Source organism: Dromaius novaehollandiae, chromosome 2, assembly GCF_036370855.1.
Source record: "Dromaius novaehollandiae isolate bDroNov1 chromosome 2, bDroNov1.hap1, whole genome shotgun sequence".
Lineage (NCBI taxonomy): Eukaryota > Metazoa > Chordata > Aves > Casuariiformes > Dromaiidae > Dromaius > Dromaius novaehollandiae.
Genome location: NC_088099.1, coordinates 112,955,213 through 112,977,677, shown reverse-complemented (window position 1 = coordinate 112,977,677; position 22,465 = coordinate 112,955,213). Strand labels below are relative to the sequence as shown.

General features: G+C 40.1%; 1 protein-coding gene across 10 annotated transcripts in view; it reads left to right on the top strand.

The window, feature by feature from the left end:
- The window catches only part of LDLRAD4 (low density lipoprotein receptor class A domain containing 4), a 305,627-nt gene that overhangs the window by 90,718 nt on the left and 192,444 nt on the right, over positions 1-22,465 (top strand). For 6 of the 10 annotated variants that reach the window (XM_026094306.2, XM_064507163.1, XM_064507160.1 and 3 more), the window contains one exon: positions 21,722-22,180. The exons of 2 other annotated variants lie outside the window; for them this stretch is intronic. In XM_026094306.2, coding sequence (XP_025950091.1) covers positions 22,141-22,180 — 40 coding nt within the window. In that variant the 5' untranslated portion in view covers positions 21,722-22,140. Of the gene's footprint in view, positions 1-10,511; positions 10,575-10,709; positions 10,788-21,721; positions 22,181-22,465 lie in introns of all 10 variants that reach the window. 2 more of the 10 variants (XM_026094307.2, XM_064507161.1) reach the window with 2 other exon arrangements.

Genomic DNA, 22,465 nt, shown 5'->3' with positions numbered 1-22,465 from the left:
TTTTCCTATGTATTGCTGATATTGTTCCAGTTCGGAGTGCGCCAATGGAATTCATGTGGTTACTAGTGCTTCCAGTACTAATTCTGCAAAGCTAGTTAAGCTAAAGCTTTTTTTTAAGTGTAATGTTGATGGCATTGGTAATGATCCGTACAAATGGGGACACAGATGACAGTTTTTAAAACATGAGATTAGAGTAATCACAAAGTAAACATGTAATACATGGCAATAATCACATGGCTTTCCAGGCTGATGGATTTTTTTGCTGATTACATTAACCTTTCTTCCAAATGCACGTGAGATACCCTGGTGCCTGTCTTGGTAATATTCTTTTATGGCCTGACATGATCAATTACTTGTTAACTTTCTTACTTAACAGCCAGTAATTTGTGATGTTACTCTTTTAAAGAGGGTCTTTAGTTCCTTTTGTCCGGTAGCAGTTTGCATTATTTTTTGCATTTTCTTTTCAGGTGGTATCTTTTTGTAGAAGATAGTTTGAAACATTTTGCTGGTTTCACATTTATCACTGTAGTGTTGTTGCCAGGAAATGAGCTGGGCACTTCAGGTTACATTGTGCTTGAATTTTTTCCTGTTTTCTGTCATGTGATGTAGTCTCAGTATTCAAATACTACTGTGAGGAAAATAATTTCAAAGTCTTTAACACCACCCGCCTCTTCACTGAGAGGACAAAGGGAGAAAATCTGTCTGAGTGCTCAGAAGTGAATAAAGAATCCTCAGCACGCCAAGTTCTTGTTTTCTCACGTTTGCTTTGGAAGCCTCCGTGAATGCTTGACTCAGAGTTTAGTGATGGGGCAAAACTTCTTGCGTGCGTGTTATAAATTATATTTCCGCTGGAAAGTAGGTGTTCAGTAGCTCATTAAAAACTGCCTTTTCCTCTGCCACATAGATTTGGTTGGTTTGTTTAATAGAACGCTTAAGTGAATTTTTATGCATTGGATTTTTCTCTAAGATTGAAGACAATTTTGTGCAATTGAATTTTGAGGCATTTAAAAATTGGAATAAGAAAAGCGGCATTGTTCAGGGTCCTAGCTAAGATTTTAAACACAGGGGCTACTTGTAGTGTTCCATATTAAATTTAATTAATTGCTACTTGTTGGCAATATGGTTGGGTTATTGTTGCAGTGAGACTGGTAACTTTATGTCTAAACCTCAGTCAGAGCTTTGCATTAGATTCTTTCATTTAAAGATTCTTGATTCTTTCATTTAAAAAACATTTTTATTTAAAAAGGTACTGATCTCGCTTACGGACTTTTAAATGCTCTTGATCTTTCTATGACTAAGCTTTGGCAAGAATTTGGTTAGGTTTATCAGCAGCTAAAAGAATCTTTACTATTTGATACCTGTTTAATGGTGACATCCATGTCTTAAATTTAATCTCAGTCTGTTTTCTCTTGCACAGATGTTCACATTACAAAATCATTATCGCCTACCAGTAATCAGCACTGCTATTGGAAATGTCAATATAGTAATTGGGATTTAAATGGGTGCCCAAAGTCTCATCTTATTCTAGAGACAGTCTTTCCAAATGAGCAATGAAGGGGGCTGTATGAGGAAACAGAGTTTTGGTGCTTCTGATGTGTCTGTTCTGCAGATAGAGGGTACTTCAGCCTCACCGCTCACTCACTCAGCACCAAGCCTTAATTCATTGAATATATATTTTTAATGAATAGCACGGGGAGTTAAATTCTTATGACTTAGTTATTTCTTAAGTGAATTGAAAATCTGCTTCCATAGTGAACGTGAACTAATAAAATAATTTGTAGTAGGAGTTTGAAGTAATGTAGTTGTGCAAAACTTTATTATGATCAGATGAAATTTGTCCAAACTTTTCAGAAAGATTTGCATTTGATTATGAGAAGATTAAAGGATTTGTTCTTTCCTTTGGCTGAAAACTGAGATGGATATACCCAGTGACTATGACAAGTATTAATCTATTTAAGTATGCATGTATTCTTTTTTTCTGAGCAGAATTTGAAAAAGTATATAAAAATGGAAGATTTACTGATTTCTTTAGAAAATATGACAACTTTGAGCTCTGTTCCCTTTGTATAAGGGAAAATGCTCTTGGGTTACTTACAAAATTGTGAAACCTGAATATGGCTCCCACAGGTAAAACTCTGGTCAAACTGAAGGTGTGGGCACCATTCCCATCTGCTGACATGGGCGCAGAGTTTCACAGAAACGTAGGGCACTCGAAATCCAGTGCGAGGTTTAAAAAAACAAAACAAAACTCTAACTCGTATCCGAAAAACATCCTTATGCTTCTCATATGCTTCATATCCTTTTTAAAATAAAATGTATGTTTATTTTTCATCAGACTAAGTCACATCTCTCTAGACAATATTGCTAAGTTAAATCAGAGTGAGTTTGTTTATAGAAGACTGCTTGTTCACAATTAGTACCACACTAATAAATACAAGTATTCCTCCTATTCGACAACCTTGCTGTGTGCTTTTACATTTCCTTTGACAGGATATAATACATCTTTGACAAAACGTGATAAAGGGTTAATCCTAAATATGAGATGTTCACATTATCCCCATTCAAGTAACTGAATTTTGAAAAACAAAAAAATGTAAAAAAAAGAAAAAAGTTTCAAAGTGACTCGACAGCATACCTTTTTGTTTTTAATTTGTATTATATGGTGATTCATACAAAAACTTTTAAAACTGAAGTGGAGATGCTGTCTCTATTGCTTCCTTGTTCTGGTGAAGGAAGAGCTATCGGCCTCATATTAGGTATGCACGTGCTTCTTGGGAAATGTAACCCAGCACTGCAGTAAGACGGCAGCACTGACAATAATACTTGACAGCCTGTTTCTGAGCTCCCACCTTAAAGACTCCCAGGGGCAAACTGTGTGCTACTCCCTCAGTTTGTTGTGGTGGGACAGGGTTGGATGTCATGCCTGTTGGACCTCTGGACTGAATGCTATGTGTGAAAAACATGCGCTGTGGCCGGAATCATTGATCTTGGCGCTTTTCAGGGGGGAAGAGCTATGGACAATGTGAAGCCCAGCGGGAACTGATTGACAAGCGTAGTTGTAACATGTGCTTGGGGAAGGGAGAAGGAGCTGCTTTCCTAAAAGTGGTCCAACAGATATCCAGATCAAAACTGGGAGAGACCTCCTTAAGCTCCTGAAGAGGAGCAAAGAGAGCAAGCAGTTGTGCTCTCGGAGATCTCTGGAGCAGGACTTGGAGTTGGGAGAAGGTCCCTGGCTGCCTGACATCTTGTAAGAGTAGAAAGCTAACTCTTGGCGAGGGGGTAAAGCATCCTATTGCATTTTTCCCTCCATTTCTTGATGAAAGACTAAAAAGAATCTCTCAGTCCAGAAGGAGAAAGAAGAGACTATTGTTTTGTGGGTTGGTTCTTTCGTATTTTAATAAGAGAGTTTTTTTTGTTTTGTTTTGTTTTGTTTTAATAGCCAAACTTCATTTTCCATGCTATGTGAAGACAGCAGCCTCTCTTAGCAGAGAGGAAAATGAAGCAGCTCTATCAGCAAATGACGTTAGAAAGTAAGCTTCATTACAGTTATTTAAGCTGTTCACTGCTGTTTGGGGAAGTAGCCCTTAGTGGGGATTATCCTATAATTTCTTGATAAAAGGCATTTTCCCTGATAGTATTTTTCACAATTGCCTATTATAAAACATTTTGGCTTGGTTCTTTCTTTCCTTTCTCACTTTACCTTCATCTCTGCTACTCATTTCCTTCATAAACTATCTAAACCACTTTCAACAAACCCTAAGAGATCATACGCTTCAAAGTTGAATTCTATTTCTTAACTATCATACTTCTTCTAGAGACCTGTCAAGAGGTAGTTTTATATTTGGAGAGATGATTGTTTCACCGCAGCAAATACTTTTAGTTAAGCATTTTTTCCTCCAGGCAATTTCAAATGGTCTCTACTAGAACTTTAGTAACATACATGCTAATATAGATATATATATTTTTAAGTTGTTTTAAGTTGTTATTTGTAGTTTTGCCATATGTTGGAGATACCCAGAGGCTGCACCTCCTAGAAGAAACATTTTCATCGTTTTTAACGTGAAGGAACTTTGGAATAAATTTGCTCCATTAACTGTATGTGAGTTAATGTTGTGAGCTTAAACACTAACCTTAAAAGTGTTAGTAGAACATTTAGTCTAAATCAACAAAGGCATAAAGCAAAAGGCATAGATTTTGATAGTAGCGTTGTTTAAACCCAGTTAGGAACTGTTGTAACTGGGCTATTTTCTCTTTGGTTATGACTCTCCAGGTTGATAAAATGATTTGCTTGAGCCTTCTTCTTTATTAATCCTCATGTACATTTGCCAAAAATTGCTTTGTTATGATTTCTAGGAGTCTGATCAACGAATTTGTTTAAAAAAAAAAAAGTAAGGTAGAATTATTTCTCTGTATTAAGATTTTTTTGGCTTTCTGTTAGGAGCAAAGAAGGTGTTTCTGCTTCCTCCTAACTCCTGTTTCTGGCAGATCATGGACTTTTAAGGAATGGTATAGCTTCTAGTCCATGTCATTGTAGCACTTTCTTCCCATTTAAGACACCTGGCAGATTGCTCCCCACTGCGCGACAGGAGCAGGCAGTGATGTGCAGGCAGTGCAAGGCAGGGACCTGGTGCAGGGGGCTGGTGCCAGGCAGTAGTGGAGATGCAGGATCTCCACCCAGGTCCTTGGGTGAAGCTCTGGCTGTGACAGCATAGCTTTGTGTGTCCAACCTTGTGAGAAGTTGGCTTGAGAAGACAGAGAAAATTAATTGCCCTTTCTTTTGACATGCTGTAGAGAATCCTCTTTTCCTCACATTTTCCAAATAGAGTAAATTCATGTTGTAATTGCTACTGTGTTGTTAATATTTGTTAGTGATATCTGCAGTAATTTTGTCATCATGTTGATGTCATGGGATCATGACCACGTACGGGTCTGCCCTCGCACTGCAAGCAGGTTGAAGCTGAGGTGCAGTATCTTGGTAATGATAAATAACTGCTGTATTCTTGGTGATGTCTTTTGAAAGTGTTTTAAGAAAAATGCTGCAATTGTTTGCAATCCTCATCTGATGTTTGTGAGGGAGCAGTGTACTACCCTTTCAAAATATTCATTAATTTTTCTAGTTCTTTTGCATAATCTTATAACACATGCCAAAATTTGGCCTTGTGGGAGAAAAAAAATTCAAGTGAACTTTTCTTGAGATGCTTATTTAGAGATGCTAGATTTAGAATGGATCTTGAGATACATTATTTAGAAATTTGGCAGAAATTTGGTATTTGGTTCTTAACTTTCTAGTACTACTCATACACACTAGTAAAATGTTTCACCTCACCTAGACTACTCAAATTGAACTGATGTAATGAAGAATTCCATTAAAAGCCCCTAAGGAAACGTGTGCTTCTTCTGTCAGAGAAGGGTCTGAATAGAGTTGTTAAATAGGATTGAGGCCATATGTTGAGGACAAGGAGGAAAAACAGTATCAGACATGCATATTTAATTTCTGAAGGCGCTTTCATCCCGGATCATGAAAAAAACCCATAAATTCCAAAAACTCCTGTGCTGGGGGTTACTTAGAAGAAAAATATTTTGGGCAAATAAAAACAGGTCTAAGCTTCTGGGCTGCCTGGCTCCAGGAATAGCAGGAGTTTGGGCTGTCTTCAATTCTGCTGCAGAACCTCTCAGTTTAGGTAGCTTAATGCATACTCACAAATAGACTGAGGATGACACAGTCATTTTTAGGAACTTGATTTTAAAACCATGATAATATTCTCTGTACTATGTATTCAAGAGTATAATCTGAGAAAGAAACATCATGTGGTTCATCATTCATGTGGTACCATCATTCCATTATTTGAGGGAATGGAAGCCTCTGGATAAGTTTGACCAGTCTTACAGACTCCAACCAGCTACATTCCTTTGAGTATGCCAGGATCTGGGACAGAATAAGGGAAAAAATTCTTTGTAACTACCTATCTCTAAAATGATCGTAGTGATATTTTTCTAGTTCTGGTGTATATTTTCTTTACACTTAAACAAGTTAATATCCTGGAGACTTAATGGAGAATATTAATTCCATATAGCCATATTTAAGCACTCATTTATTTGCTTAGATAGTTGTTTTTTTAGAACTAAATAAGGAAATAAATTATGTTCAAATAAATTAAATGAATAACTGTAAGTTTAAATAATGTTTTTCACCACATTACTTTCCTTTGGTCATGAGGGTCTGGCAAACCTGCACATGCTTCCAGTCCTTTTGCTTCTTAGAAGAATACTGGATGATCCCAAAGAGACCCTCGTTGCCTGATCTTCCTTAACAGCAAGGACTTTGCAGCTGGGGACAGTCAAAATATAAATGCTAACAGGAATCCTCCAGATTTTGAAAAAGGCATGGAAACCGGCCATTCACTCCTTATGGCAAAAAACAACATGGTTAATGAGTTGAGATGCAGCAAAATTTATATATTTAAGAAAAAAAGACAACTGTGGAATAATGCTGCCAGTCAGTATTTGTTGAGAAACCAGGTGAAGCATGACTTCAGGAGTGCTTCGCGTTGTAATCTGTGTGGGGCTTGGGGCCAGCCGATGTGGGGAGCCGGCTCTCACCCTTGGGGAAGGCTCTCTGGGACGGCCACCTTAGCCAGCCCTGGTAATGTGTGACACATACACAGGTAACGTAGGGCTCCAGGGACTAAAATAAGCCACTTACAGACCTTTATTTTGCTATGGCGGCATTAGGAGCGTTGGCTAGTTCAGAGATTCTGTTTGGGACAAGAGAAGGGATCACTCCCGAAGGGACGTTCCTGTGCTGGTGGACCCTCCTGGTGTCAGAGTGGCCTGCGCTGCCAGTGTGTATTTCTACATGTCTGTCTGTCTTCAGACCCCTCAAATAACTGAATCCAGATCATGTTCAGCTTCATGCATAGGATAAAAATTAACATAAGCTGTAAAGTGTTTAAGTAGCTGGAGTGGGATATGAAACACTGGAGTTTGTTTAAAGCTCGCTCATGAGATGAATTACTCCCTTGTTTGCTAGCTGAAACTTTCAGTTCATTTTTTAATTTTTGGTAGCACTCTTCAGACTTCAGAGGCCATAGATTTCAGGGAGAGAAACAGGAGCCTGGTCAAGCCCGTGATGCCTGATGGTTTCAGAGAGGACCAGGATAGGAACGAGGCAGTGATAATTAACATCAGGTGGCATGCCAGGAGTAGCTTCACTGAAGAAAAAGTGAAGAAAAGGCACAAGGTGGATCTCAGTGTCTCAAAGAGGCATCAGGCCTTGGAACTGAGGTGAAATATTTCAGTAGTGTTATTGATGAAGGCCTCTTAAAGTGCATGGAAAGTGAAATAACAGGAGTCTCATGAAAGAGAGAGCTGTCCAGGAACAGCCCAAGAACCACCGGTGCCTTTGTCGTAGACCAAAGAAATGAAGTCTTTGTATAAGGAAATTTTGGAGGGGGAAGACAAACTTGACTCTGAGCTGACACAGCCTCAGTAATAATAAGAAGCTTTATAAAGCAGAATGTCTTTTATTAATGTGCTGAAAAGCACTCCAGAGATTTTCAGTTCCCAAAGTAAGCTGCTAAAGGTAACAGAAGAGCGGATAAAGTTTCTGCACAACAACTGATTTCACGGCAGTGGCTTTGTTTGTAATGATGTGAACGGAGGGCATTTGGCCAACGTCTTCAGCAGGCCAAAGGAGAAGAAATAGGTCCAGCTGTTACATTTTCCAGCTTTATTGACATAATATGGGTGTGTGTTGTAGTTGTGCCATGGTGAACTTTTGTAGATTGTAAGTTTTGAAGTTCAGAACTTCAGTGAGAAACAGAATTGGAAGTTTACTGCTGCTGTGGTTCAGCTGGGTTTCAGTAATAAGTGCACTTGGATAATAGTCGAGGGTCATGACTTTTCAGTGGTATCCATACTCTTAATATAGTTCTTAGTGGACAAAAATGACTTCAATAAGCAGTGTTTTGCTGCACAGCTCATCAGAGGAGTCAAGAATTGGGAACAGACAGACTGACTCCCTTCCTTCTCATGCTGCCTTTTGTCTTCCCAAAACAAAGTAGAAGCAAATGTTGTTTGACATGTGTGTGGGTGACACCCAGCACCCTCCCGACCTGGCCACCTAACCTTAACTCTTAGGTACATGTTTTCTAAAAGGAGAGGAGCAAGATTTCTATTGAGATGGTGAATTTTTCATCCAGCTAAAAGGAGTAACAGAAAAAGTACTCCTAGAGTATATTCATTTGAATGTTATGTGTTTACTTCCTGATGTTTGTATATGTTTCCCCATTTGCCTCCCTTCTATTTGTTTTCATGATAAAATTGATCGGCTAATCTCAACGAAACTATCTGGAGGTAATACTATATTGTACTATTGTGAAGTGAATTTTTTTAATGTAAACTAGTTTTCTCTGTAATTGCTAAAATTTCTGTATTACTGATACAAACTGCTGTAGAACAGCTTCTGCTCCAGGCACCAAGTGTGTGCAGGGTTTTATATAAAGATGTGCAAGTGTGGACACACACGTACACAGACAATTTTGAGAGATACCCTGTCTGTGTAGCTCTTACTGTGAAAGGGACAGTGGATGCTGTTCGAATATAGAGAGGCTGCAAGAAAGCTCCTCCGTGGTTTGAGAGAAGGAATGTAGTTTCCTTCATTAAGCATCTAAAAATCTTTTTTTCTTTTTTTCTTTTTCTTTTTTTTTTTTTTTTGCTAAAGTCATCACTTATCAGACTATTCATGGGCTTTCAACAGAACAAATTTTCACACTATGAAAATATTATTGGTGTTATTTGCAGTTTTAATTTAGCATATTTAACTATTTTTGAAGGAAGGATTAAAATAAAAATTTTTTTTTATCTCCTCCTCTCCCTCCCTGTCCTTACTCTCCCTCTCTCTGGCTTGTTGGGGTGGAGGCATATTCCAACTGTGAACACTGCTAACTTCCCTATAAAATGCTACTGCATTGCCCAACTGCTTTGGTGTCTTTGAATTAAAGTTTGGCATTGGAGGTTCAGATTTGTTGCAAGTGCAGTTTTGTGGTTTATATTATGCAGCTGAGTAATGGAAGACAAAGCATGTGTGTGCAAAAAAGGCATTTAGTTGGAAACTGGAGTTGAATTGCATTTGTTTTGTCAATGCTGCTTTTAAGATTATGCTATTCTAATAGTTACCCAAAAGATGGTGTTACTAAAGGAAAACAGCCCTTCAAACTGGCATTTTTGATGTTTGCTTATGGCCACGGGGTAAATTTGGATTGATTATTTGTTACAAATCCACAAATTTCTGTTTGTAAATGCATATTGGATGGATTTTTCTTTCCTTGTGTGTTCTGTGTGTTTTTAATAAGAAGGCCCAGGGGCTTCTTAAAACTGCTTTACATTAAATAAGTTTAGTGCTTCAGTCTTGCCACAAAAGAAAGTCTCAACTGTACAGTGAGTTCTGTCTTGATGTGTTTTGATGTATAACATGATTTAACAGGAACATAACCTTTGACATTTTGCTGTTAATCAAGTTTTAAAATTGTGAAGCTATACATACTTGAAAATGACCCATACAAATTCCATAATGTGTAGTGAATTAACACTCTAGGCTTTTTTTGTCATCATGTTAGGGAACAGATTTTATATGGTACTTCAGTTCGGGTTTCTTGCATGTTATTTAAAAGTGAGGAAAAACACTAACAAACCCAAAAATATGAGTGTTAAGCCAGAAGAGGTGAGAGAAGACAGAAAAATGCCTAGGTAAAATGAGAGGATTAGTCTGGCTTGCTTATACATACTGCATAACAACTTACTCCTTTAAAAAATTGGGCTCTAAACAGAATAAATATTTCTTCCATTTGTCATAGGGAGACAGACCTGTAGCTGCATGTGGTTCATCTGGATATTGTCCCCTCAGCAGTAGTAACGTGATGTTACTGTTTGTCTTCTGTGCTGGAAGATATGGTAGAAGACGGGGATGGCTGGGGTACGAGGCATATACTCCTTTGAGCTGGTGATGGGAAAATTCAGTTCTTCCTGCATATCATTGCTGGGGGGGTGCCTGTATAAAGATTGCAGTCTGCTTGTGGATTTTGGGATCACTGTCCTACCTCAGGAAGGTTTTCTGACACCTGAATGTTCCCGTAGATCAGTGGTGTAAAGAAACACTGCATCCTGTTACAGAAAGTGATCAGCACTTACAGGATCAGCACACAACCCTTAGGTTTTGTGTTTGATAAATAAGAAGTCAAGGTGTAGATATTTAATTTGTTGATGATTAACTTGGAACAGCATGCCAAAACATTTGGCACATTTTGAAGTGTTTTAAAATCAAGGTTTCCATTTCTTTCATAGAAATACTGTAGTTAACCCAGTTCCTGCTCTTGACGCATGAGTGACTGGGTAGCATATGATAAACTGTGTTATGTAAGATGCCTAAATTGTTGATCCAAAATTCTAGATATTTAACTCTTCTGGAATCTTGGTTTTTCTTCTTTTATTTTTGTCCTGCTTTCTCTTTTCAGTATTTGAAGTGATGATATGAAGCTCTTTCCTGCCAGTGCTGTCTGTTAGCAGAGAGAACTTAGGTACATTGTCTCCCCATCCCTTGGGTATGGGATTGGGTTGCACTGTTGAATTTTAACTGTCTTGTACAGGTTAATACTGGTGGGATATTTCTGGCTTTTCCCTCTGTTGCCTCTAAATAGGTTTGTATCTTGCAGTGGCATATAGTGGAATAGGATTCATCAGCATCACTGGTTCCAGCTGCCTCCTCAAGAGAAAAACTGCATTTTATCCGGGTGAGCTTTGCTGTGTCTTGAATATTTATAGAGGAAGACAGTCTCTCTCCTTCCTTGCATTTTTCCTTCCCCAGGTTTTTGTTTTTTCATTGCTTTATCAGTAAATCCAACACTTTCTTAGCTATACAGCCACAATGCAGAAGGCAGATGCCTCTAGCATAAAACATGCCATTACGTTGGAAGCTTATTTATGAAAGGCACAAAGTCAGACTTTCATTACATTTTTCACTTGCTTAAAAAAAGAAAAAAAAGCCAAAGGTATTGTATGTTTTTGTTGCAAGACTGGTGGTTGGTTGTCAGCTGGATAATACAAAGCTGTAACTCCATGGCTGAGCAAAGAAGATGGTGATTTTTTTCTGCGGAGATCATCATTTTCTTCTAATATAAGATTGCACTGTTTCTGTTTGTAACTGTGAATCTTCAATTACACTTCATAATTATCCATAAATTTCATTGGTATGGGCCCTTCCTATAGGAGTCTGTGTCTTTGTTGGCAGAGGGTGGGCAGGGAGCAAGAAGACTTTCTCAGTTTGCCAGGTAGGCTTCAGAGAAAAAACGCATATGTAATCTGATGGGTGTTTGAAGGCAACATTATGTGCTTGTACTTAAAAGGGCAACGAGAAGCTGAAAACAAAGTGAGAGATGCCAGATTTCTGTAAACATGTGGTTTGTTTGAGAGGAGAACAGGTGAATGGGATGTTCACCTGTGAGAAACAAAGCACACTCATTTTTCTTGACAAAAATACCAGGTTTTGAGCTGTTTTGTCAAAAAACTCAGAGTGTATTTTGCTCTGAGTAAATTAACTGAAAAAGGTGCTATCAATGTTACATTGCTAGTGTGCTTTTTTAGTTGCCTGCAGCTACTGTGCTTCAGCTGCATCAAGACATGATGTCTGAGCATAGCGGAATGGTTTTATAATACGACACGGATAAATTAAAATATATTTTTTATTAAAAATTATTGGTAAAACATAGGATGTTAGATTGCAAACGAAGTTGTTCTTTTCGGTGAAGTGTTTTGTTTTGCTGCCACGGAGTAGGACTGCTAACTGAATTACCACTGCACCGGGGGAGTTAAAGTTGTGTTCGCCTTCCGTATGCCATTGATAAACAAGGGCTTCTTGCCTGGTGGAATCGCAGAGATTTAACTGATAACAGTAGTAGCTGCCATGGCTGTATGCTGTTTGTTTATGTAAAAAGCTGTCCCTCAAGGGCAAGAAAAAATAGTCTCTTTGCTTTTGTATATTAACTAATGAGAGATTTGAGAGAATGAACTGTGTTCTCTGGAAAATGAGATTTAGCTGATCACCTCAGGATACCGCTTCCCCACTGTGCTCTCCCACTGAATTTTGTGAGTTATTTTGTGAGTTGTTTTTCAACAGATTGTGTTTTGAAGAAGGCCAGACTTAAAGGAGAGTATGTATTGTTAGTATTGTCTGGAAGAAAAATACCGCTGGCCTCTTATTTGGTAAACAGTTTCTTTGGGGTGATTTTACAACACAAATAGAGTTGTTTTGGATTTGCAGAAAGATGTGTTCACTCGAGCGAAACCAAATTAATCAAAACATTGCTTTAGCTTTTTCTCTCTGATCTATTTTACTAATCACACTCCTATTACTGGAGCATTTTACAGCTCCTTAATGTACAGAGAGGAGTTACGTCCACTTTACTGATAGGATAGGAAGCCTAGAGAGATCAAGTAACTTGCCCAAGCAACCAAAGGCTTTTGAATACATCTCCCAAGTCCAAGAAGAATAACAGAAATGCTAAACCATTGTTTTGTTCCCTTTCTCATTTCCAGGTTGAAAGTCGGAGTAAAGTTGCATCATTAGTTGTAACTAAGATGGGTGAGATTGGTAAAGCCTTAAATGAAGACTGTTTGTAAGCAATTACTTATGCCCCACTGGCTATCAGATTAAAAGTAAACACATGCTTAAAGGAGTGCTTTCTTCAGTGTAGTCTAGATGTTTAGTGATGAAGCAGGGTTCATATCTGTAGCCTGGCATGGGCAAAAACTTTTGCCTGGATATGACTTCTGATACAGGGCCCTCATTAATGTAGCTATTATCTGGTATCATTCAGAAGATAAAATTCAAATAGATGCTCTCGAAAGGGAAACACCATGTTAAGGCAGGTGGTATGGGTCTCAGGGTCATTGGGTTGAATTCACAGCTCAGTCGCGGTGTAAGGATAAACATGTAATTGAAACTTGCTGTTCATGTTAAATGCTGGAAAAAAGGGAGACCTGGTCTTAATGGAGGCAAGCAGGAGTGCTTCACGTAGATCATTGTAGCTTACACTGAAAATCAAAATCAGTACAATATGAATCAACAAGCTTCTGGATTCTTCAGTTACCTGAAATTTGGTGGAATTCTGTAGCAGAAGTTTTAGCTATTTATTATAATAAGAATCCTTTTGGGATAAAATATGTATAGTCATACATCCTTGTAAGCTTTCTGTGGCACTGGAAGTAAAATACATTTGTGCAGTAGGTGGGCTGTGTTGAAGTAGTTGCAAGCTTTCCTGTGTGTTAGAAGAGGCATACCCAGGTGACTTGCTTGTTGTGCCAACCACAGCTATACTGCAGGATGCTGCTGCTGCCAGTTCTGCCTGCAGTAGCGTCAGGAGCAGCCTGCAGCAGATATGCCCAGGGACTGTCTGCGGTTCTCGGAACTGGGTTTCGCTTGTGTGGAAAGCATTCTGCTTGCATTTCTTTATAGAGCACGCAGAACTTTTTGGCCACTAAGACTGTAAATAAATTAGATTAATTCTTGCAGCATGGCTTGATTTGCAGGAAACTGGAACTGGATCTATGTAGTAATGTGTATAAATTACTAGTGGGCCTTTCCCTTACATTCCTTGCACTCCTGAACAGCTGCTATTCACAACAGATGCACTTTCTTGGCACTGACTTTTCCAGCCTTCCAGGAAGATAGGAAACACTTACCAGTGCTCCTTCAGTATGTACGATGGCAGTTTCCGCTAATTAAATTGGGTAGTGCATGCTTTATTTTTCAACAGAAGCAGTTTTTCTTTGGTCATGGTCCAAGTGCATAGGATGTTGTGTGGCTCTTGAGAGTGGCTGAGCACCTTCCTTTCCCAGTGGAGTATGTGGCAAATCCAAGTACTGTCTGGACAGTAGGGTTTTTTTCTCCATCAACTTCCCCACTCCTTGAGTCTCTTTGGCATCAGTTTATTTGGCATCACAGCCAGCGCAAGTTCACTGTTCCGGTCTGCATCTTGCCCTTGCTGAAATGCGTGCGGTGTTGCACTTTTTCAGTCAGACCAGAAGTTGAAATGACTCTGTCTGGCTCTTCCTATTAATCTCTGGGTTTTCACAATCCCATGGGTGGTTAGTTCAATAGTTCCCAATAGCGTTCCTGGGAGGCTTGTGCCATTTGGTATCTACGTGCTGCGTGAGATTTTCACGTGAGAGATGCTGTCTCCATACTTTGTTTCCAGCACAGTCTGCATACAGATGTTTCTGCCTTGAAAAACACAAGTGCAACTTTACCTAGGTTCTGATAGGCTGTTTTTTATAAGCAAAGTTGGTATACGTATATGTATCTTCACATGTGTATGCGTGTGTTGGGATTTTTGCCTACTCTGCCCAATTCAGTGGGAGAAGTTGGTTTTGGCTGTGCACCCTCTCCCTGGTGGGTGCATTGCCCTTGCCCCAAAGGTGTTGTCCCAGGCTGTGACTGCCTGGCAGGAGGGGTGCCCCTGGGTCCCTCAGGATGGGGAAGGCTGACATAGCTGCCACCTGCGGCAGGACAGGAGTGCTGCCAGGTCCCTTCCCTTGTGCAAGGTTTGTCAGTGGAGACAACAAATGCCCATGTGCTTTTTTTATACCTGAAAATCAAGATAAAAATAAAGAAATCGGGAAGCTTGTCTTGGCTGGCTAAAAGCTAGGAAATGCATGATGCAGACTTGGAAAATAGAAATGTATGTGAACAACATATATTGCTTGTGTCTGTGTGGTGGGGTTATCGAAAGGAGTGAAATGGCTGGGATAGGAGAGCCCTGTGAGAGCTATGTGTTAGGCAGCCACTGCTGCCCTTCATGAGGTGAAGGGAAGCCGAAAGAAGAATGTTGTTGAAGAAGCAAAGAATTGCTGTGGGAGAGGAGGAGGGAAGCTCACACCTTCTGCTCAGCTCCACTTCGAAAATGCCCTTACCAAGAGAGTGGCCATTGCCCTGCTCTGCCAGGGCCTTTCCTCCCTGGTAGGACCCCCAACGTGGCATGGCAGAGTTAAGCTGGTGCCTGCCTTCTCCTCCTCCTGCTTATTGGCGCGGGCAGGTTCTGTGGCTGCAACCCACAACCCCAAGCTTTTCGGTGGTGTGCAGGGAAGCTAAGCGCCACCGGGAGTGTAGTTACGCGTGACACTCCGAGTCTTGAGATGTGCCCAGTCGCCTGCCTTTCCAGCAACCGCTGCTTTCTGATGCAAGTCCCTGGGACACAAGTTGCAGACCTGTGGCCTTTTATCCAGTCTGCTCAGTGTCATGTCTGCTTTTACTAGTCGTCTGCAAATTCAAATACTGCTGTGGTGGTGCTTTGAAAGGAAAAAAGCAATTTGAAACTGGATTTAGCTCTTACTATCTCTTCAGTTTTTTTGGCAGATAAAACTCCAACCTCAGATTTTTTTCTGTCTGGTCAGGTTTGTAGAGCAGCATGATTAATGACATCTCCTGACAAGTTTTGGTAAGTTTAGCTTTGTTAAGGTCAGAAAATAAACAATACAGTCTTCTCATTTGTCCTGCATAACCCTGGTTGTGCAATTTCTTCCAATAATTATCTCATCCAAACCCAATAGCTTGTCCTGGAGATTTTAGTCAACTTTTTCACTGGATTTTTCCTGCTTTCTGTCAGCGTAGCTTTAGGAAAATGCATGGCTCTTTGATTTGCTCATAGAGATAGAAAATAGAGGACTCAAATTTTCACTTACAAGATGAATGTGAGGAAATGTGGCATGCTCCTCTGTGTTATCAGTTATTTATAGGGCTTCTTGAAGTGAAATATTCTTTACTATCTGATTACCAGAGACTATTCACTACGGCGTGAAGCTACTCAACAGACTGATTTTATATCATTGCTTCAGTTTGTTGCTTCACTCCGAAAAGAAACAAATAGTAGCCGTAGCAGGAGAAATGCTTTTACCGAAGCAGTCATTCTTTTTCTTTTAAACGGGGCCTTGTCTGTAGTGTCTCTTGTAGTGTGCTGTCAGCATTGGCGTTGGGGAAATAACTTACTTTCTAGAACATTTTCTTGACAGGCCAGGGAAAAAGATGTTTCATTCTGGCAACGTGCCCTCTTTCCGAGGCCCGTTTCCCGCTTCAGCTACCGCAGAAAGCCCACGACTGGCTTTGATTGTTCCCTGGTTGCCCCGGTTCAGGGAGTCCTGCTTAAAAAAAGGGGGGGGGGGAAGGAAAAGGAAGCCTGGACACTATTCCTAAACAAGCTGAAGAATATCTGAAAATATCTGTGAGACTACAACTATGTATGAGGTAATTTAACGGGCAAGCTTGTTTCATCAATTGCTGAAATTCACCAAGAAGGTGAAATACAGCAGCCGTTTAAGAAGTCACAACTAACCTATGCAACTGCTGAGGACATAAATTGAAAATACATGTTTTATGTGAGAAAGATGTGATTAGATAAATGTATTTTAAACATTTGTTTTTCAGTTTCAATTGGGTATGTTCTCCTATGAAAGTTGCCTTGATTTAAAATATTAAGTGGTCTTTGACTTACGAAACATAGTATTTCCTAAAAGCTGTTATTCATTTAGCACTGGTTATCTCAGAAGGAAGAGTGCTATAATGGGTAAATATTAACATGAAGTTTAGAAGTCTCTCTAAGAAACAAAAACAAAGCCTAGAAAATGCTGGGTGACTCCAAAATGAGAATGGAGAGGTATGCCATATGTGTACGCTTTATGCTGCAATTTAAATTGCCTTAGCACACTTTGAAACATTCTTATGCAAACACAGTTTTATAAAAATAAGGTGTTGAAAGTTTTTTCCAGCCAGAAGCTCCTTAAATATATATCCAAATCTATGCTACCATGAGGTATAGGAAGCATAGGCCTTACATCAGTAAAGTATTTAAGCATATGGGTAGTTTTGTACTTGTCCTGGCTTAAGTCACATTACTTTTATCCGTGAATTTGGAGGCAATGCCGAATTCCCGCTGTGAGCTGCAGTCATGCTGCCGGCCCGGGCAGCGCTGCCTCTGCCCCGCGCTTCCCGCAGAGGCCGAGCTCTTGGCGGCGGCGGCAGCAGCTGCCTTCCGCAGGGCCTGCAAGGGCTGCCGGTGGCTCAGTTCAGCCTTTGCCCTTCCACGCCTCTGTAACCTCTGCTGAAAATTCAAGCAGTGAAGCCTTCCTTCATGCAGTTAAACTAAAGTGCAGCTCAGAAGCTATTCTGTAGATTTATCAAAAGTTTAAACATATAGGCTTACTCTGCAGATGCTCCTTTTGTAATTTTTTTTTTAAGCACCGCAGTCTACCACTCTTCTTTAGGATGTCCTACGCCAAGGGCTGCCCCAGGAAATGCTTCCCATAACTGTAGTCTTTTTTGACAGTACACCCAGTGCGATCTCACTGCATGTATGTCTCTAAGGGAACCAGCACACGGCCAAAGAAACAGACTGTATACAGTGAAAGGAAATGGAAAAAACCCCGACTAAACTGCAATATTTGCATTTTGGCCGATGCTTTTGAGTTGTTCAAGATGTTACAGAGATACTGGTATTGGAAAAAATAATATTTCACTTCTCCTTTCAGTTCAAGTTCCTCCAATTATTTGTGAATTACTGAGGCTTGGTCCTGACTAACGATTTCGCAATACTTCATAAAACCTAGATATTATTGCAGGAGTAGATGACACTCACTGGCTGCCACTTTTCTCTCTCAGATTCTTTTTTAAATGGGCCCTTTAATACTGAATCTTCAAATATTTAGAAAAGAGGAATAGCAGGTTGACTAGCTAAATATACTGTGAGAATCTGTAACTTATGTAATGTGTTAAATAGTCAACATATTTTTCGTATGCAGTTTGTGTGAGGTTTATGTGGTGGTATCTTTCTCGGGACTAAATCTGAGTGAAGGGGAGAGGATGAAAACAAAAGGATTTGATCTTTCTCTAGGCATTCAATCGTGTAAGTGCATAGTACCTGAAAATCTTTTACAGCACAGCTACATATTTTTAAAACACGTTTTGTTTTGCTTCCAAGACTTGTATAACATTCCAGTCGATGAATGAAAGCAGAAGTAGAGGCAGAGTTACTGTAGCAATTGGAAGGGAGATAACAAGTGGAACAAGGAGAAAATACCTAGTCTTTCTATTCTAGATTTTCTTTTTTGTCTGACCAGTATAATAGGATGGGTTCCCACTAGGATCTCTGCAAGTTGCGAAAATGGTATCAGTTAAACAGAACTATAATAATATGTGATCGTCAAACAGTACTGTTTATTTTCCTCTCTCTTTTTCAGATAGATATTTTCAGATTTGGTTCCTTTAAACTGGTTAGTTTAACATGTCTGCACTCCACTGGTATGAAAGGATAAACGTATAGCTTCACTGAAGTTTGCAGAGCCACACTGAATTGTATCAGGGAGGGTCCTGACCCTTTCTGGCATGCAAACATGCCAGTAGGTTAGGAAACACACACAAACCTCCTCTGTTTAAATGCCAGCTCAGCTTTGATGGGAAAAGTTCTGAATAATATAAAATACATTTGAATGGTTGTATCTTTATGAGCTGTTAAAGATGCAAGTTGCCGTTTGTTGATTTGCTATACTATTGGACGGTCTGCGTTGTCGTCTTCATCTGCGTGTATTGGAAATCTGGGACTTGCAGTTGTGCAAATGTGGCTGAATTTAACTAACTGATGAAAGGCCTGCCTTTTGAAAATACTCATCAAATCACCTGCTTAGTGTGAGTGAGAAGCAGTCTTTAAGTGCTGAAATTGATTTCAAATTGTGAAAAGGCATAGCAAGCTGTAAGCACTGTGTGGACTTACCCCAGCCGTCTGCTCTGTTCCCTTAATCATGTCCTGCCGTCCATCGCCAAGTTCAGGATTGAGTCTCTTGAGCAAAGTTCATTATGTGCCAAGAGAGAGAGCGCTTTTGCAGTGACAGAAAATGCTCACTTAGGGCAATCATGAGTTATCAGTATCTTTTTTCATTTGATGCCTTAAGAGCAGGCTTAGTGCTGATGCTTCAGTGCACTAGCTTTTAAATATTAAGGTTTGAATGAACTCTGTGTTTTAGTGTCCTATAATGTTGTTACAATTACGTACTTTCTATCTGAAGAAGCAATGGTTACTGAACATTCCTGCGTGGTAGAGTTACTTCAACACTGTTGAGTTCTTAACTAGTTTAGTAGAAATGCTGAAGATGTCGAAAATATATCAGAGGTATATTATATCTAATATGAAGATGTAACTAGTTAGTAACCACAAGAGAATTTCCCTGGATGCTAAGGTACTGAGGCACATTTCTTGAGCACCTCTAAGATGGGGAGAGAGGTTAAAATGCTGAAAATAGAAGGCATCAAAATTGTGGATTTATAAACCAAAGGAAGAGTTATAAGGCTGAAATCATGAATGCAAATAGGAACTTACAAGGCTGAAAATGTGAATGTAAATAGGGACCTAACCTTACAAATATAGAAGAAACTCTAGATAAAAATGCCTCTAGAGAAAAAGCTTAGGAAATGTGTGCAGCATCCATCTGTAGTCATCGTACAGTGGTTAGCAAAATATTAGGGGCTGGGAGAAATTTGTCCTACCGTGTGTGTGTGTGCGCTAATATACGTGTAAGCATATACTTGCTCAGCAGTATATGCTTTAGGATAACGTAACCTCATATGAAACAGTTATTAGTTATATATTAGTTATATAAAGCACTCTGAAAGGCAGAAAAAGCATTTTGAAGGGCTGAAGTCTTGGAGTGATAGCATGTTAAACACTATTCTGAAATTTCTTTTACAGCTTTTTCTGATAGAAAATATTACATGTAAAGGCGTTGTTTTCAAGACAGGAAATGGGCAGAGAGGAACCTCATGAAGTTCAACAAAGGGAAGTACCAAGTCCAGGGGAAGAATAAGCCCATGCACTAGTACAGGCTGGGGGTTGACTGGCTGGAGAGCAGCTTTGCAGAGAAGGGCCTGAGGGTCCTGGTGGATGAGTTGACCATGAGCCAGCAATGTGCCCTTTGTGGCAAAGATGACCAATGGTATCCTGGGCTGTATTAGGCAGAGCATTGCCAACAGGTCGAGGGAGATGATCCTTCCCCTCTGATCAGCCTGGATGAGGCTACACATGGAATGCTGGGTCCAGTGGTAGGTTCCCCAGGACAAGAGAGACATGGGTGTATTGGAGGGAGTCCAGTGAAGGGCCACAGAGATGATTAGAGGATTGGAGCATGTCTCCTATGAGCAAAGGCTGAGAGAGCTGGGACTCTTCAGCCTGGAGAAGAGAAGGCTCAGGGGGAATGTCCTAATGCATATAAATATCTGAAGGGAGGGTGCAAAGAAGACAGAGGACTCTCCTCCGTGGTGCCCAGCGACAGGACAAGAGGCAACAGGCACAAACTAAAACACAGGAAGTTCCGTCTGAACATAAGGAAAAAATTTTTACTGTGAGAGTGACCAAGCAGGTTGCCCAGAGAGGTTGTGGAGACTCCATCTTTGAAGGTATTTAAAACTTGGCTGGATGCGGTGCTGGGCAGCCTGCTCCAGGTGACCCTGCTTGAGCAGGGGGGTTGGACTAGATGATCTCCAGGGGTCCCTTCCAATCTAAACCAGTCTGTGATTCTGTTATTCAGTTTTTCTCTGAATTTCCAGCTTATTCACATCTGCTTCCTGAGCTGGTTCTTACACTGTTATCTGGGGCATCTGGTGCTGACAGTGACGCACAGCCCGGTATGGGCTGCTCCGGTAAATGCACCTCAGGTCTGATCCTGTGTTGCAAGCCCTGGTGAGAGTCATTAGTTGCAAATTCATTAGCAGATTTAAGACTCATCACTGATGTGGTTTCCAGCTGCCCATATCACTGAATTAGAGAACAGGGAGCCCGGCATTACTACGTGAAAAAGGAGGATCACTGGGGAGTGAGCAGATTCTTCTCCTAAGGCCTCTTTTCTTTCTGTGAGCAGCACCATTCTTCTAAAATAACCTGCCCCCAAAACATGTACCTGTCTGCTGCTCTCCTTCACCTCATAAAAGTAAACGTATCCTATTTTTTAAGAGCTGGATGTGCAGCAACTCTGTGTTTATAGTGCGTTGCAGATGTCCATGCCCCTACAGAGAAGTAGTAGTATCAGGAAAAACTTCATCCACCTTTCTTTTATATAGCCTGTGGGTATTTTTACCCTGACTGAATATCTGAAGACATCTGAGTTGTGCTACAATTGAGATTTTAAACAGAAAATCAACAGCACAGATAAACAAAGGTCTTTAACCTCAGAAGACTGATGTTAGAACTGCTTATGTAGCATCAGCATACAGTGCTCTGTTTCCTGCTCCAGAAAAAAAGGGAAGTGGCTGTATAAAATGCTAATAATCTTACTGTGGTTTCGAATAGACTAGACTTGAGATCCTTGAGTATTTTTCCTTTTTCCTTTTAACTGCAATTTTGTTATTGTATTGCTGCCCCCATCTCTGCTAAATACGGCTTTTGAAATGTAAATCATATCATGTTCTCAGAGATGCATATGACACCCTGAGCACTGCTCCTCTGCACTTCAAAGAGCTGTGTGGTCACAGTTTGCATCTCAGCAAAATCGTAATATTTGCCTTCTGTAGATCTCCTTTAATGTATACAATCAATCCCTGATAATGTGTTTTGGGTTTTTGTTCCCTGGAGTCTGTTAATTTTAATGTTGCTACAGGTCATCAGGAAACATAATCTCTTCTTTTTTAATTTCTCAGTGAGCGTGCCTGAGGGGAGACAAACACGAGAGAGGAGAGACAATTGAACATCACTATTGGCTGAGACCTGAAAAAATGGTGCTGGATGAACAGAGGATTAGAACTTAATTGTGAAAGGGAAATAAAGTCTTGGCGGGCAATTTTCTTCATTTCCACATTCATCATGGCCCAAATTCTCTGGCTGGATGGTTGATGGGACTGTCCAACACTTGCTACCTGGGTTCAGTGCAGATCCCTTGTGCCTACGGCTCGAAAGACCTGGGATCAGGTGGGAATTGGATGATGTCAAATACGGGAATGGAAAGAGAAATGGACTCTGACAAGATAAGATGGAAGTGACTTGACAGCTTCAAGCTCAGCAGTTGTCTCCAGTAAGGACAGGTTAAGATTGGAATCACAAGCTTCACTGGGAGAGCAGTATGCAGGAAGCTGGTTTTCAGGCCACAAATGCTTTCACAGGTAAGGACTTCTGTTGTTCTAATTCAGCTAATAATTTTGAGACAGCTTACTAGAGTTTAGAAAATAAATTCCATAGTCCCTGGCTGTAGTTAGTGCCTTTTAATACATTGACTTTGAATAGTATTTTGAAATACTTCACTTAGGGAACAGTTCAACACTTGTAGTGTTAATAGTGAGCAACACAGTTTTTAGATCCATATTTCAAGCCCTCCGAAATGGATGGTTATATGCCTTAGGGAAGGCGTAGCTAAGCTTTGCTCGTTAAAGTACTCATTAACAGCTTGA